Source organism: Rhineura floridana, chromosome 11 (assembly GCF_030035675.1).
Source record: "Rhineura floridana isolate rRhiFlo1 chromosome 11, rRhiFlo1.hap2, whole genome shotgun sequence".
Lineage (NCBI taxonomy): Eukaryota > Metazoa > Chordata > Lepidosauria > Squamata > Rhineuridae > Rhineura > Rhineura floridana.
In genome coordinates this window covers 36340784-36357915 of record NC_084490.1, presented here as the reverse complement: position 1 = coordinate 36357915, position 17132 = coordinate 36340784, and the positions used below count along the sequence as shown (strand labels likewise).

Here is a 17132-nt window from a genome sequence, read left to right as displayed (position 1 = left end):
ACACATCCAGAATGGGTGGTAGTGATGGTGGTCAGACCTGTGGAGTGTACATACCAGGACCCCACAACAGACACCATGTGTAAGCCAGGCAAATGACAAGATATATTTTTTCTCCAGTAGAATAATTCATGCTTCTTAATACTCAATGTTTATAGAATGAAATTGAGAGTCAGTGGATTCAGAATCGGCAACAGGAAAGATTGGGCTAATGTAGTGGTTAGAGTGTTGGACTGAGACCTGGGAGACCAGGGCTGCAATCCCTGCTCATCCATGAAGCTCACTTTGACCTTGGGCCAATCACTGTTTCTCAGCCTGGCTTTTGTGAGGATGCCACCTTGAGGTTCTTGGAGGAAAGGTAGGATACACATGTAATAATAAATAAATACATAAATACACCACCACCCCAAACATAACATATAATGAATGTATGGAATTGCCTGCCACTATGTCATGATGGCCACTGACGTATAAGGCTTGTAGACAAATTCATAGAGATTGTCTCTATCAATGGTTATTAGCTATTACTCTAGATCAGGGGTGGGACCGTATCCATGAGTCAGACAGGGAACCCTGGAGACTCAGACTCAGGATGGATGCCGCTTTGAGAGATATAATAGTCCCCACTGCCTTGAAAGATGCAGTAGTGAGACTTTGTTGAAGAAACCTCAATTAGATCCATTGGTTTGGAATTAGTATTACAATCCAGTTTCAAGTAATCCAGTCTTAGGGAAAGTGTTGGACCGTGCAGTTGGTGACCAATTTCAAAAAACATTGGATAATGCTGATTATGAGGATCCATTTCCAGTATGGCTTCAGACCTGTTTTGCGGATGTAAAGAGCTTTGGCTGCCCTTGTGGATAGTTTTTGCTAGTTAATGGATTGGGGGTAGTGCAACCCTATTGGTGCTCCTGGATCTGTCAGCAGCTTTCAGTACCATTAACCAAGGCATCATTCTGGACTGGTTGTCTCATTTAGGCTTGGGGGCACATTGATATGGACGTTCTAGCCATTCCTGGAGAATCAGTCTCAGATGTTGGCCCTGAGAACCATTTTACCACCTCTTGGATGTTAGCCTATGGGATGCCTCAGGGTTCTGTCTTGTCCCTGTGCACATCCACATGGAAATGCTAGGGAAAGTTATCCAGAAGTTTGGGCCAAATTCTCATCACTGTGCAGATGACATTCAGCTCTAACTCTCATTTCCACTTATTCATCCCAGAAAGACTGTTGGATTGTTCCAGTTTTGGATGGGATGGGGTAAACAAGCTGAGACTTAATCCATGCAAGACAGAGATCCTGGATGCTTGGAAATAAATTTCTCGTGATGGAGGTTTGCTGGCAGTCTCAGATGGGATTACACTTCCCCTGAAGGACCAAATTCATAGTTTAGGAACACTGCTACCTCAACATTAATTAGGGAAGCCTCCATGGCACAGAGTGGTAAGCGGTGGTAACGCAGCTGAAGCTCTGCTCACGGCCAGAGTTCGATTCCAACGAAAGGAGGAAGTCAAATCTCTGGTAAAAGGGGTCGAGGTCCACTCAGCCTTCCATCCATCCATGGTCAGTAAAATGAGTACCCGGCCTATGCTGGGGGGGGGTAAAGAAAGGTCGGGGATGGAACTGGCAATCCCACCCCATATATACGGTCTGCCTTTTAAACATCGCAAGACGTCACCCTAAGAGTCGGAAACGACTCACACTACAAGTGCGGGGACACCTTTACCTTTACCAATTTAACAGTGGTCATGTGTGCTTTTTACCAGCTTAGGCTGGTATGCCAACTGCAACTCTATTGGGAGAAAATGGACCTTGCCACAGTTATATATGTGCTAGTGACATACAGATTGGACTATTGCAAGTTGCTCTACATGGAACTGCATGTAAAGATTGCTTGGAAACTTCAAAAGGTGCAAAATGTAGCTTCCTGGATACCAGTTAGTACCAGGTGGTTGAATTATATTACACTTGTATTGTACCACTTGCACTGGAGGCTTGTTTGCTTCCTGACCCAAGTCAAAGTGCTGCTGCTGACCTCTAAAGCTCTATATGGTTTCACATCCATTTATTTGAAGGACTGTCTTTCCTCCTACCAACCTGCCCATACCTTACAATCTGTCTCTAGGGCCCACATGGGTGAGTCATCAGGTTCCCAGGCACACAGGACAGGGACTTTTCAACTATAGCCTCTGTGATTGGGCAAGCCCCATCCCTACAAATTGCGCTCTCTGCCACTTATATGGAATGATTATAAGTGGGCTGCTGATGTAGTGGGGCTGTTTGAGGTCCATGATGGAAAAAAGGATATAAATGTAAGAATAAATTTAATTAGTAACCAATCCTATTTATGTTTACATTGTGCTGGGTGAACTGTTGCTTTTATATGCTGGCTAATTGTATTGTTTGGGGCTGTTCTAAAAGTATATGTTTTAACTGGCTATTATCATTATCATTATTATTATTATTGGAACAAAGTCATTGCACTGTTGGAATGACATCCACATCCACACCAGAACTTCTCCTACCTCTTCTTCTCCTGTGTGCCCTCTGTAGCTCCCCCCCTTCCAGTCTTCTCCACCGGGAAAAATTCAGGGCAAGGAGAAGATGGGAATTCCATTGCATGATTGGAAGTTGTTCCATGATACAACCCAATATACTACTACTACTAGGTTGTATTCAATGGTAGTTCTATTCAGAGAAGACTAATTGAAGATAATGGATATGACTAATTTAGGTTAATTAATTTCAGTGGGTTTCCTCTGAGTGGAAATTAGTTGGATACAACCCAATAACAGCACCCACAACAACTTCATGAGGACATTCTCCTAAAAAGCAGAATAAACTATGTTATTGATAATAAACAAACAAATCAATAAATATAGAACCTCATCATTTTTCACTTGGCTTTCTCTGCTTCCTGATCTTGAAGTTCAGTTACATGAAGAGTCTAGATGAATTGAGGAGGCTTTCCACTGCAGACATTCAGCCCACAAACACTGTGTGTGTGTGCAGGAATGGCAACAGAGACCGGTGGGTTGAAGAGGGACCAACAGGATCATCCCCCCTCCATCATGTGGGGCAGGAAGAATTAATGAGCTCCAGTGTCATGGAAAAAGCATAAATATTCCAAAGGGTTTTTTGTTTGTTATTTGGTTTTGGTTTGTAATTATGTGGAACTGTCACAGATACCTTTAAACAGTGTTGTGTTGAAAGGGGGAAGTGGAAGTTATGGCATTAACAGTGCAACACTATTAATCAGGGTTTTTTTCAGCCCAACAACCAAATTCCTTTTTGGGCAGCCCTCTTGGGGCCACATCCTAGTGCTAGGCAGGGCCAGAGGCAAAGGTTGGCAGAGCAAAAAGTGTAAATTTTAGTTTTGTACAGTAGGCTGGTTTCTATACCCGCCTCTCTATCCTCCATCCAGGCAACCAGAAGGCATTATTAGAATTCAAAGGCACATTCCAGGCAGACAAAAACACCCAGGGTAGGCAGCAGGACCAGTGAAGGGTGTGGCCTGGAGAGAGCTCTGAGGGCCAGATAGGGAAGTTTGGAGGCCACATTCACTGGGCCTGAAGTTCTCCACCCTTGCTAAACAGGTCTATTTGAAAGTGAGCCTCGTTGTGTTCAAGAGGAATTACTGTGTGGAATAAGCATACAGAAGGATTTTATCAAAATGTTGCAATCCTAAACCCACTTTCCTCACCCACGAACACAATTAGACCACTTCTGAGTAGCCGTGTATAGGCTTCTGTTTTTAAAACCATACATACATTGCTCAAAATAATGCTATTGGAAGACGTATGTATTAAAATCACCAGACGTGGCACAGTTGTGACATACAGGTCATAAACAAAGATAATCAACCCTTCATAGCAGAGGGCGACTTGCTCATGGAATGTTGTAAGAATGGCGGTATTACCTCCTGGTTTTCAACTTCAGAATGAAGAATGAACGTTGTAGAATACATGTACTGCATCTTCTCAGTGAATGCCAAATCGATTTAATATTTCTGTTTTTGTTCAGGATCCCCAAACCTTGCTTTTCTAATGATCTTCATCTGCATTAATTGCATTTCTAGGGGAAAAAAACTCATCTGCTGTCTTATTTCTCCTTGAGCGTCTAAACAACCAAATGAAAGGTCCCTAGAGTCTCTAATTTAGCACAAACAACAAAATAAATTTATAATAATCTATCAAAGGGAACATTTTAGCTGCCAAGGGAATTGCTATGTTTCAACTATCAGTGGACCAAGTATTCATTTTGCCAATGTGGATATATGTGAAACTGAGGTGTGGCTCTATTCAGGTCCATGGAAATATTTTGTTTTCTGCCTCTCTGATAGAAAACTCATATTTCAGAAGTGTTGATATTAAGAACTGGTGAGAATCCAGGGAGCAAGCCAAGTCTGTTTCCTAGCAGAACACCTGTGCATGGTGTATCCTTACAGTCTGTAGAAGGGAAAAGTTCAGCACCACTTCCTAGAACACTGAGAGGCCCAATCCTCAAAACTCAGGCCCACAGTCACCTACCAGTTCAGCTGGCAGTAGCTTCTCCCAGAGGCTCCTGAATGGAGTTTGCAATCATTTACACCGGTGTAACATATGTCAGCTTCCTATAGTTAGGATTGCTCTGTTCAGATTATATCAAGCTAAATTCTATTCAAAGTAGACCTATTGAAATTAATGGGCATAAATTTGGATACAATCCCAAAACTGTAATCCTGTACTATACTTACCTGGGAATAAATTCCATTGTACCCAATAGCGCTTATTTCTCAGTAGACCCATATAGGATTGCATTCTTATTTGCCGGGGGGGGCTTGCACTGATGAATGCCTATATTTAATGACACGTTTCCAGGACCTAGCAACGGAACTTGGGGTGCCGCTGGCCCTGGAAAAAACCGAAGGTCCAGCCCCCATTCTGACTTTCTTGGGTATTGAAATTGACACTAGCAGGCAATGCTGCAGGCTGCTCCAAGAGAAGCTTATAATCCTCCATAGGAAGATTGCAGAAGTTACAGGTGCAAGGAAGGTTTCCCTTTCCACCCTCCAAGAGTTGGCAGGACACCTAAATTTCACTTGCAGGGTAGTGGCACCTGGCAGGGCATTTTTAAGGCATGTTTATGAAGCCATGGTCGGGCTGTCACGACCCCGCCATAGGTTTCGGGTTACAGCAGCTTTGCGCGCTGACCTGGCGGTATGGTCCTCCTTCTTACGGGATTTCAACGGAATATCCTTTGGGAGGCAGGACCGACTCTTGGAGGCTGAGTTACAGGTTAAGTCTGACGCGTCTGGAGGTTATGGCTTTGGGGTAGTCTTTGGGTCTTCCTGGTGTAAGGGTCAATGGCCACAGACATGGGTGCAAGACGGTTTAGACAAGGATCTAACCTTTCTGGAATTCTTCCCTATAGTGGTGGCTGTTTATCTATGGGCCGAGATGCTGAGGAACTCTACGGTCCATTTTTGGTGTGATAACATGGCCACGGTCCATGTTATCAACTCCCTTACATCTAGGAACGCCAGGGTTATGAGCCTTGTCCGGGCTTTTGTTCTCCAGTGCCTGCGTTTCAATGTTCTTTTTCGGGCACGGCATGTTCCTGGCATTGACAATAGTGTTGCTGATGCTCTGTCACGGAACCAGATGGACCGTTTCCGTCAGCTGGCACCAATGGCCAGGGCTCAGCTGGAAGCCGTGCCCCCTACGATTTGGGAGATTGGAGAACAGAGTCGGAGAGGGCCATAATCCTATCCATTGCCCCCAGCACGCTCGCCAGCTACCAGAGAGCAGGTAGGGCGCTTCAGGAATTCTGGGCTGGCAAGGGCTACGCACCAGAATGGCCTATTCCAGTGAGTCATCTGCTGGAATTGCTGGTGGACGGCAGGAGACGTGGCCTGTCAGTCCGGGCACTGCAAGGTAAGCTGGCAGGGCTTTCATTCTTAGAAAAGGCAGGTGGTTTTCACGATTATGCAGGGGTCTTTAGGGTCCACCGCATGTTGGCAGGGTGAGCTAGGGTGCATCCTGCCACACCTGATTCCCGTCGACCTATTTCAGTCGACATTTTAATAGCCTTGAGTGGCCAGTGGGACAAACTTTGCTCCTCCAGCTATGAAGCCTTACTATTTCAGGCAGTGGCCCTCACACTGTTTTTTGGTGCCTTTCGAATTGGAGAAGTGGTAGCTGGCTCCAAGCGAGACTTATCTCGTCGTGCCCTTCAATTGGCTGATATTACCATGGAAGGGGGTTGTGCTTGCATAAATCTGAGAAGGTCTAAGATGGACCAGAAGTGTAAGGGACGACACGTCAGGTTGGCCCCATCCACAGTGCCTACCCTCTGCCCAGTGCAGGCTTTACAAGCATTTTTGGCAGATAGGGGACCGGGAGATGGATATTTATTTACCCATGTAAGTGAGGTTCCCCTCACAAAATACCAGTTTTGGGCATTAACAAAACAAGCATTGCATAAGCTGGGGTTTGACCCCTCACAGTTTGGAACCCATTCATTCAGAATTGGAGCTGCTTCTATGGCAGCAGGTATTGGTTTTCCCCAAACAAGAGTACAGGCAGTTGGACGTTGGTCCTCTGGTGCCTTTAAGGGCTACATTCACCCCTTTTAGAGGGCTTGGGAATGCGGAAGCCTAATACGTTTTATTTGTTTTGGCAGGTTGCTGGACGGGGAGGGAGCAGACGTGCATCCTCATATGCAGCCACAGCATGATCTTCTGGGCAGCCCGGAGGGCAGCGAGGTTGAGCATGGGCTCGCAGCTGGGCCTCAGTCGTTGGGCTACAGTACAGTGGCTTGGCCGGCGAGGAATGCGTTGGGAGGGGCTCCTACCCACTCTGTTCCAGCAGTATGTAGTGCGGACGGCCCCGCACGTGGTGGTCATTCACCTGGGTGGTAATGACCTTGGTTTGCTGCAGGGCAAGGCCCTCAGGGTTCAGGCATGTAAGGACATGCAGGTGATAAGGCAAAGGTGGCCTTCGGTACGTCTGCTATGGTCAGACATGCTCCCACGTAGGGTGTGGCGTGGGGTCTGGAATCCATGGGCACTCAATAGAGCACGGAAGAGGGTCAACTGGCATATTCGGTTGGCTCTTCTTGGGCACGGGGATTTAGCCATTCCGCATCCCCATATTCAGCATTCACAGGTTGAACTATACAGGGCCGATGGCGTTCACCTGTCTGATGCAGGTAACGACTTCTTCCTGAAAGACCTGCAGAGGTGTCTGCGAGAGGTTCTTCTTGGCAGTGGGGTAAAGGGGGACTAAATAGAGATTTGTCCCCCTTTTGTGGCGGGAAGGTGCGGGAAGGGAAATAGGTAAGGACAGCTAGGTGGCCCCCTTAGGCACCTTTGGAGGTGATTGGCGGTTTCGGAGGCCCCTCTCTCCCTCTCTCCCTCTCTCTCTCTGACCCGCTCTGACATGAGGCATCAGAGGTGGAGATACTGTGATCAGGCTTGGGAAGTGCACATGTCTGGGCACCACTAAAGACATCTTGTCTAACCAGGAAGCTCATAACTGATTCTTTCCCAGCAGCAGCTGATGTGGTGGGGCAGAACCTTGGAGCTGCCCTCCTGAAGCATAGCTGGATGGGTTCTGGGACATGGCAGGGTAGTGACAAGTTCAGGGTTATGCAGATGAACTGGTGGGAATGTCCGTAATCCTTTCCCTTACTGTGGCCCTGTCTTGCCCCATCCTGTCCAGGTAAGCTGCAGCAACACTGGTGCTGGGAGGACCAGTTTTTTCCCCCTTCCAACAGGATTGTCCTTGGCTTGTAACCATTTAATTTGCACAATCTGGCAGGCAATAGATTCAAAACATATATTAGGATTTTCCCCCTCACATAACACATAATTAAGGTATGGAATTGTCTGTCACAATATGTCCTAATGATCACTGTTTTGTATGTCTTTTAAAAGGGGTTCGACAAATTAATTGAAGTTATGTGTGTCAATATTAATTAACTATGATGTTTAATTTATGATCATTTTAGAGGAAGTATGCATAAATTATATGTTTTCTTGCTCTCCTCCTAAATGTGTTTGGTTTTCACTTTTGATTTTTTTATCATGAGAAATTTTGATGGGGATTTGAAATGTATCAAAGAGAAGAGAGGAAAGATAGGAAATTATTAGTGCAGTTCCAAACAAGTCTATTCAAAATGTGTTTACTCAAACAAAAGTAAGCCCCATGGTGTTCATGACTGAAACCCTGTCCTATCCCATCTAACTCAGTCAGACTTACTTCTGCGGAGACTTATCACTATATACGATTGGAATGTTGATGGAGAAGGAAAACCATGCATGCAATAAGTTATCTGAAATGTTTTACTCTAAAAGAAGGATGTGTTATATTGTTATATTTGTGTTCACCGCCCAGAGAGCTGTTGCTAGTCGGGCGGTATACAAGTTTAACAAATAAATAGATAATAAATTAAGTCAGTTTGAACATCCATGCCATACATAGAGTGCTATGAAGGAATAATCAAGTTCACTGAAATAGAGTAAAAATGGGAGCATTACCTCTTCGTTTCCAACTTCAGGATGAACACTGATATCCATCCACCCCAGCCTTTCTGATCATTGTATTGTGCCGCTGTGGCATTTCCAGCCAATAAATACCACTCATCTGCTTGCTCATTCTTTTTTCTTGAATGCTCAAATAAGCTACTAAAATATATCTAGAGACTCATCCTAATTGGGCATGGCTACAAAAGCAATCTTAATTTATCAAACAAAACTTTCTTACTCTCAAGGGAATTGTAATGTTCAGTGGGCTGAGTATTCCTCAGTATTCCTGGGAGAATAAATGAATCAGAAGCTGCTGCATATGCTACCAGGCTGGTATAGCACAGTGGGGAGAAGAGCCTGGCTGGGAGTCCAGAGTCTGTGAGTTCAAATCCCCGCTTGTGTCTCCTGGGTTTAAAGGGCCAGCTAAAGATCACCCCCACGGTGAGTGGCTCAGGGGTTACGTGCTCTGCCACCTGTGCAGCCATTGGCAAGCAGCATAGTCCCAAGGAGCCATTGCCCCCCAGCTGGCAGTTGCAGACAAGGAAGGGGCTGGCTTGTGCAGCTGTGGGAAGCTGAGAAGGCCCTAGTCAGCTGGGGAGGACTAGCCTAGAGGGAGGCAATAGTAAACCCTCTCTGAATACCGTTTAATATGAAAACCCTATTCATAGGGTAGCCATAAGTTGGGATCGACTTGAAGGCAGTCCATTTCCATTTCACATATGCTTCCAAGAAAATCTTTGGTTTTCTTTTCCTATGATTCTAGGATCAGCTTTTGCAGCATAGATTTTAAGAGCTGCTAATTAAGGAAACACTTTAAGCAATGCAGGATGACAGTCAGGAAAAGACCTGTGCTTGGGAGGATCTTATAGCCTCTTTATCCTTATAGTTTCTTAAAGGAGGCAAAATGTTCAGCAGTGCTCCCTAGCTGTGTTCCTCACCAGACATCCTCTAGCAACACACCTTTCCTGGCACCCCACTCTCTACCCATTACCAGACCTGTTGCAGAGTTAGAATATTCATGTATGTGCAATGGTCAATTGGGTGGTCCATGCACTGGTCCTGCATGCAAGTTCATGACAACCCTCTTTTCTCAAACACAGAAAACATCTATATGATAAGCACATATTTCAGCTGCTCTCCACCTTGCAGAATTGCAGGCATATATTCTTCTTTGGGATTCTCCAAAGCATATGCAGGAACAGAATGCTGATCTAATCAGACTTTTGGTTTAATCCTCCAAAGATCTTGAAATGCTCTTGTGTTTACCCTCACAAATATATTGGAGAGGGGGTGAAGGAGGGGATAGTTGCACCAGAAAAACACCTTGTGGAGAAAGGCTAAACATTCCTTCTTTGTAGCATCTCAATTTGTGTTTAGTATTCACTCTGCTTATTAGGCAGTTGTGGTGCCAGTGGATAGGGACAGGAGTGCACATGCAAGCTCTACCTCCAATAGCTTTGTGTGTATCACCCCTTCTTATCAGGAGACCTTTAGCAGGGTCTCCAATCACCTTGAGGGTTCTGCTCACATTCATGTAGATACAAGGAGAAGCCACATGCAGACATTTCCTGCACACCAGGGCATGTTTGGGGAAATTTGAATGAAGGTGATGTGCACAAGGATAATGAGAACTGGCCATGCACACCACTTCCCCTATCCACACTTCGATGATTTGAGAGTTCAGATGAACACCGGAATATGCCTAAAATTTGTTATATATACAGCCATGAGAGTGGCTATATATTATAGCCAGCATTTTTTGCATTCCACCATGTTAAATTGAAAATACTCTGCATGCCATTCTGCTGCTTCCCATAAGCTCATTTCAAAACAGTCTTACAAAATTTACAGTCGTGAACTCAGAAATGCTTGCTTAACAACCCTGTAAGTTTTCAGAGAGAATCGTCAGTTTAAAGTCCCAAACAAGAGTAAAATAATCCATCTATTGGATTTTTTTTTGTCAGTTGTCTCATAATTTGTTGAAGTTAATTAAAAATCAGCCAGGTTCACAAAGTACCTGAAATCCTATTACTGACCTTATTAAAAGAGAGAAAATGCAAAACGGAGAATCTTGTTCTCCCAAGTCCCAGCTAAAATTACCTTACCAAACCTCCATGGGCTTTCCTAGTAATGTATTCAGCATTTTGCTTTATAACCTCCTAGATGGGCTGAGCAGCGGGAGGTTAGCATGGTTTTGCTGTATTTGCTGTTTTCTGCAGCTGTTAAATTCAGAGTTAATGGTCAGTAACTGGAAGCCACCTGAGGCAAATCCAGCCTTTAAGAGATATCACTTCAACTGCCAGGTATCAAGTTTTTGTTGTTGTTATGTGCCTCCAAGTCGACTACGACTTATGGTGACCCTATGAATCAGCGACCTCCAAGAGCATCTGTCATGAACCACCCTGTTCAGATCAGGTATCAAGACAGAGATGAAAGAGTAGAGTGAAAATGATGGCAACAGAGTTTGTTACTTACCTCTGAATTTATGTGGCAACCCAGTAACATGTCCTCTCTGAACAGCTCCAAGAAGCAAAAATAAAAACAGTAATACATATGGATTTTTACTTCTTTCTTTATTAAATTCATACCTTGCTTTTCACCAAATACTGCCTCTCCAAGCAAGATTAGCTCTTACAATTAAAAAGCACACATAGGTGCAGGAATTAATAGGAAGAGGAGGGGGTGTGCAATTGATGACATAGTGCAGGTTTCTGATTGTCAACTGTGAGTACAGACTTCTGGGCTCAGTGGGCCTTTGGTGTGATTCAGCAGGGCTCATCTAATTTTATTATTGTTATTTACATTTGTTAGTTGCTTTTTACAAAAAGAAAAAGTCCCAAAGTAACTCAACAGGATAAAATACAACAGATAAAATAATTGAAACCTGAAACATTTAAACAATGTGTAGTACAAAATGCCTAAACTGTTGACGCAGTAAGATAAGTCCTACCTACCCCACTGAAAGATGAACACTGCCATAGAGACCAGCTTAGTTACCAAAAGCCTGACTGAATTAAAGGAAAAGTCTTGGCATGGAGCCTAAAAACTGACAATGGTGGTGCCAGGTGTGTTGCCCCAGAGAGAACATTCCACAGGCATTCCAAACTCTTTCTCCCTGAGTAGGAGAGGAGAAGATGTTGCAGCTAGACTGATAGTAAGGATGTCAAAATACTGAAGCAGCAATTCCAAGTGTCTAATGGTCCCTGGCATTATGAACCTTCAATTGGGACTCAGTCTTCATCAAAGTGGTAATGTAGAGATAAGAATAGAAATTACATGGATTTCCATATAAAATGGGATCTGAACACCTCTCCCTACTAGTCTTCCTTTCTTCTACCTGTCTTTAATGCTAACCAAATTAGCTAGCATATTTTGAAATATTCTGAAATTTGCTACTTTATTTTTTGCCTTTCTCAGGGCTCTCTTCACCTCCTTGTTTCTCAGGCTATATATAAGGGGGTTTACTAGAGGGGGAAGGACCGTATACAACAGAGAAAAAACTTTGTTCATTGAAGAGGATTTTGGTAAGAGATACACGGCTGTTAAAGACCCATAGTAAGTTGAAACAACAATGAGATGAGAAGAACATGTGGAGAAGGCCTTTTGCCTTCCCGAGGTGGATGGGATTTTGAGGATGGCCTTTAGAATGCATATGTAGGATGCCAGGGTCAGTACAAATGGAGGCATTGTGTATATAAACAACAAAGTTAAATTAATATGTTCTACCAAATCTGTGTCACTGCAGGAAAGTTGTTTAAGTGGAACAGAATCACAGAAATAATGATCAATTTTATTGGGGCCACAGAATGTTAGCTGTAGCATTGCGGCCATGATTATGGAAATACCTATGAAGCCATTTGTCCAGGACACAGCTGCTAACTGTATACACTTCCTGGGGTTCATAATTGTGGTATAATGTAATGGTTTGCGTATAGCTAAATACCTGTCATAGGACATCACAGAGAGCAAATAACACTCTGCACCCAAACAGTAGCCAAAGAAAAATAACTGCAGGAAGCAGCTGCTGAATGAAATGACCTTTCCATCTCTCAGAAGAGTGGTCAGCAATATAGGGATGAGGGTTGAGCTGTAGCAGATCTCTAAGCAAGATAGGTTGCCAAGGAAAAAGTACATGGGGGTGTGAAGATGCTGATCGCTGATCACAAGCACAACAATTAAAAGATTTCCTGCCATGGTTGAAATATAGATCACAAGGAATCCCAGAAAGAGAAGGACCTGGAGATTCTTCAGATCTCGGAATCCCAGGAGGATGAACTCAGTGACATGAGTTTGATTTTCTCTTTCAGATTCTTCCATTGATTTGGTTTCTTTTCTCTCATGACTCCATTCATAAAGATAATCTGTGTGCTACTGGAGCATAAAGCAATCAACAACATTATCACATTATTAATAACCAGGCATTCAGAAAACCAATGTGTTGCATGTTCCATGCTAATTTGTTGCATGTTCCATGCCACCCCCTCATTCTCACCATATTCACTTCAAATCTGTTTTTCCTGACAACTGCTCCAAAATTGGCACTGCCTTTACAAGCAGTTCGTTAAGCAAAAATCAGCAGGTGAACGTTTCCATGCCATCAAGATAAACACTACCACCTGCTAAGGTTTTCACGTCCCATAACTTTTAAAGACAGCACCATAGCAGATGGTTGAAAACCTGACCCATGGCTTGAATAAACGTAGAGTTGAGATTATTAATGTGTTTAATTAATGTGATTAATGACTAAATATAATACATTAATAAACTAATAACACAATTAATGTGTTTTAATGCACATATGTAAAATATGCATTAAATTTCACCTACCCTCTGAAAAATGTGATTTGGTCTCTGTGGCATTGCTATGAATGATTTATGAACCTTCCTCTCTGATCAACTAATGGCTAAAATCAGGGATGTTCTCCTGCACAAATATGTACTTCATGTACTTTCATTGAACATGTGATCAGCAGGAGCTCTGACAGCATATAGTAAGACTTAAGGAGTCATAGACCTGGACTCAAGTCCCCACAAATTAGTTAATCAGCTGTCAAGAGTTTATAGTATTGCCTAGTTATTTCTTTTTCAATCAGTGAAGGTATGCTATATGTTTCTGCATGTCTGATAAGAAAGACCCATATATTTAAACTCTCATTCTTCATATGCACAGCCACCTCCATCACCCTTGTATAGTTTCCTATGAATATCTTATTTGCTGGGTGCAAATGGTCTTTCAGACCCATAGGTATTCAAGAAGGAGGGAAGGAGATCAGATGCACTAATTTAATCATTCACCTGAACTTATTTAATAATTCAGACAAATATAAATATGATTCCTGTAAAGTAACCATTCTGATGCCATTCTATACATTCTCTGTGCAAAGTAATCCCCATTATTTTTAGTCGGAGTTACTAGAGGTAGGTATGTATAAAACTGCACCCGTTACTTCTCAAAGAACAGGCTGTCTTCATTCTGGTTATAAAAGGAGTCAGAGACTTCTCTGCATCACTGTGTATGTACTGCCTTCAAGTCGATTCTGACGTATGGCGACCCTATGAATAGGGTTTTCATGGTTAGCTGTATTCAGAGGGGGTTTACCATTGCCTCCCTGAGGCTGAGAGGCAGTGACTGGCCCAAGGTCACCCAGTGAGCTTCGTGGCTGTGTGGGGATTCAAAACCTGGTCTCCCAGGTCATAGTTCAACACCTTAAAGGCTTAAACACTACACCATACTGGCTCTCTGTGCATCACAGATACTACAAAACACATATTAACTATACAGTAACACAATGCATAAATATGATAGGGAGGGTGCATCCATTCTTGTGCAAATGGAAGGCACCTTGCACCATGATTTTTCCCCTCCCTTTCACCAGTGAAGTGCAAGACTCTCCCCCTCAGTTTCTGGCAATTCCCCTCTCCCATGCAGTCCATCGTATTTGGTAGGTTTCCCTAACCATCTGAAGATTTTCAAGGAACTGCAGAGGGGGAGGAGGATGGGAGAAGGATCATGGAGAAGGGACATAGCTCAGTAGTAAAGCATCTGCCTTGCAAGCAGAAGGTCTCAAGTCCAATCTCTGTCATCTGCAGGTAGGGCTGGAAGAGACTCCTGCCTGAAACTCTGGAGAGTTACTACCAGTCAGTGTCGACAACACTGAGCTACAAAGAATAATGGTATGGCTCAGTATAAGGCAGTGTCCTATGATCTTGTGTCCTGTTCTTTCAATGGAACCATGTGATTATGATTTCTGTCAGGAACGTCTTCTTCAAGATGCCCTGGAAATAAACAGGGATTGAGCAGAACTTGCACTTTCTGCAGCAAAGGCTCCTTTTTCTATTTGACATTTTGTACCTTTATGTGATGAAAAGGAGATCCAGAGCTCTTGTTCACGTTGATTTTTTCCTGATCCAAAATTCAAATGCTAAAAGGTTTATTTATCTTTCAATAAATTCTTCATATGGTGGTTCAGCCATCTGTCCTCCTGAGCGTATTGTACAAAGTGTGCAATATTAAATGGATAATATCTCACTTAGTGAATTATTTATCCTTCAAGCAAGCAAATAATATGTCCCCAGATATTACCAGAAGCTAGACTTCTAGTATTATTAATTGGACATCTCAGGGGAAAAATCTACAACAAATTTTGAAATATAAATTGGATAATTTTTTAGATGGTTGATCTTTAGCTCAGTGTTTTCAACAATTATAGAGAGATGAAATCAAGTGTTATGCTCAGCCCATGTAATTCCTTGGCTGCTTTCACACTGCACTTTGTCCTGTTATTTTAATGATTTTACCTGGTATTTTGTGCGTTATATTTGATCTTTCACACGGCGTACAAGCTAGTTCTGGAATTCTAGTGGAATATAGTGCAAGTTTAGTGCTAATTTTTGTGATAAATAATACCAGAAATAATCTGTTTGCAAGTGTGGGAGCCCAGAAAATTGCAGGAGTTTTTCACTAGCTGCAGCTGCTCATGTGACAGGCATCCCAGCATGTAGTGCATTCCCACCCTTTAGGCGTGCACTTTTTTTCCTGATGAAAATTGTACCAGTATTCTGGTGTAGGCATGGGTTGCATGGTGATGGGATTAAATTTTAGACCTACACAGTGGAGAACTACAGTGTGCATATGTATACTTAGTGAGGGGCAAAAGCAAGACATTCATTACTGTCATGTGAAAGCCAGTTGTGCAAAATGCCAGTATATTGGCTGAAAAAGCTATTGTTTCTTAACACAACAGGTATTGCAGTGTGAAAGGAATTTTAGAAATCAGGACTGAAGCGCTACCATTTTAATCCATGAAACTAACACAATAAACCCCGTTTCTAAAAGCAGCCTTGGTCTAACATTTTGAGGAGGCTAGCTTCTAATAATTTTCTTTCTTTTTGTGAATATCTTTAAAGTGTAGCTGGTAGTCTTTCATCCAAGAGGCAGATCATATCCACTCTTGCATAGCATCAAGTGTTCCTAGACCAAGAATAGGAACCCTCCCCCAATGTTTTGGATTCCAGTCCCCATCAGTCAAAGGGAATGGGTACTCTAACACTGAATTAGGACCCCCAATGACAATGGCAATTGCTGGTGCAGGAGTCAATTTTTTCAGGAGAGGGGGCAGTGACAGCCAGTGAGTCTGTGCAGTAGGCCCATTCAAATAATGAATGCATCATATAAGTCTATATAGTTAGTGTTTGCCCCCTCAGAGGTAATGAAATGTATTTTAAAAAGACAAACATTCCTGTACCCATTCTCCTCCTCCAGGAAGTCTTGGAGTACGACCAGATTGTACCTCACAAATCAACAAGTCTGGGCTTGTTGAACCCATTGAAGAGTCAGGGAAGAATGCCTTATTAGTTTCTCCAGATGTCCAGTAGTATGTAGTAACCTTAGATGAGATTTTTCAAAGGTTTGTGAGAATGCCCCATGAGAATATTTATGAAATATTTGTGAGAACGGAAAGGTGACTATAAGGAAGAACTGTGGGAACGGAAAAGTGATGCAATTCCAGATTAGATGATCTAGATGAGAGACTATAAAAGAGAAATCACAAATGCAGTTGTTTATCAATCCTCATGCACTGGTCATGCTGCTGTGAGTTTGTCTAATTGCTTATTCTGAGGCTTATCTGAGTCCCCATGGGTGAGATTTAAATGGTCATTCTTTTCTAACTATGTGTTAAGGTCTAGACTATATAAGAATATTGTCTGACAGGCAGCACTTCTTTCCACATACATGCTCAGCAGGTGGAACATGGAGCTCCACACCAGCGGAGTGGCACTGAGAACTCTCTGCAGCTTGAGGCTGGCAGTGACCAGCAAGATGGTGGAGGAATAGCTGTGCCCAAGCCCAGTGAAAAGAGGATTTGGATTGTACATTAAATGTTAGAAACACAGTCCCTGATTAATATTGCAGGGAATTATATTGGAGAAAAGAACCTCATTTATGAAGGACATTTATTTTTAATCTAGTTACCCAGGACATTTATTGTTTCTAATACCTTATTTTTTTATTTCTTTGGGGCATTGCTATAACTTAAGCGCAAGAAGCAAGAGTGTATTCAAACTGTTTTTTCCTATATCCATACCTACTCACTGTAGGAATTTCAGTGTATATCATCATCATATG

The 17132-nt window shown here is 42.9% G+C and overlaps 1 protein-coding gene across 1 annotated transcript; it reads right to left on the bottom strand.

The window, feature by feature from the left end:
* Positions 1-11839: 11839 nt before the first annotated feature.
* Positions 11840-12823, bottom strand: LOC133367972 (olfactory receptor 2AP1-like). The gene has a single exon (XM_061592058.1). It carries the CDS (start codon positions 12821-12823, stop codon positions 11840-11842), a length of 984 nt encoding a protein of 327 aa, XP_061448042.1.
* Positions 12824-17132: the final 4309 nt, after the last annotated feature.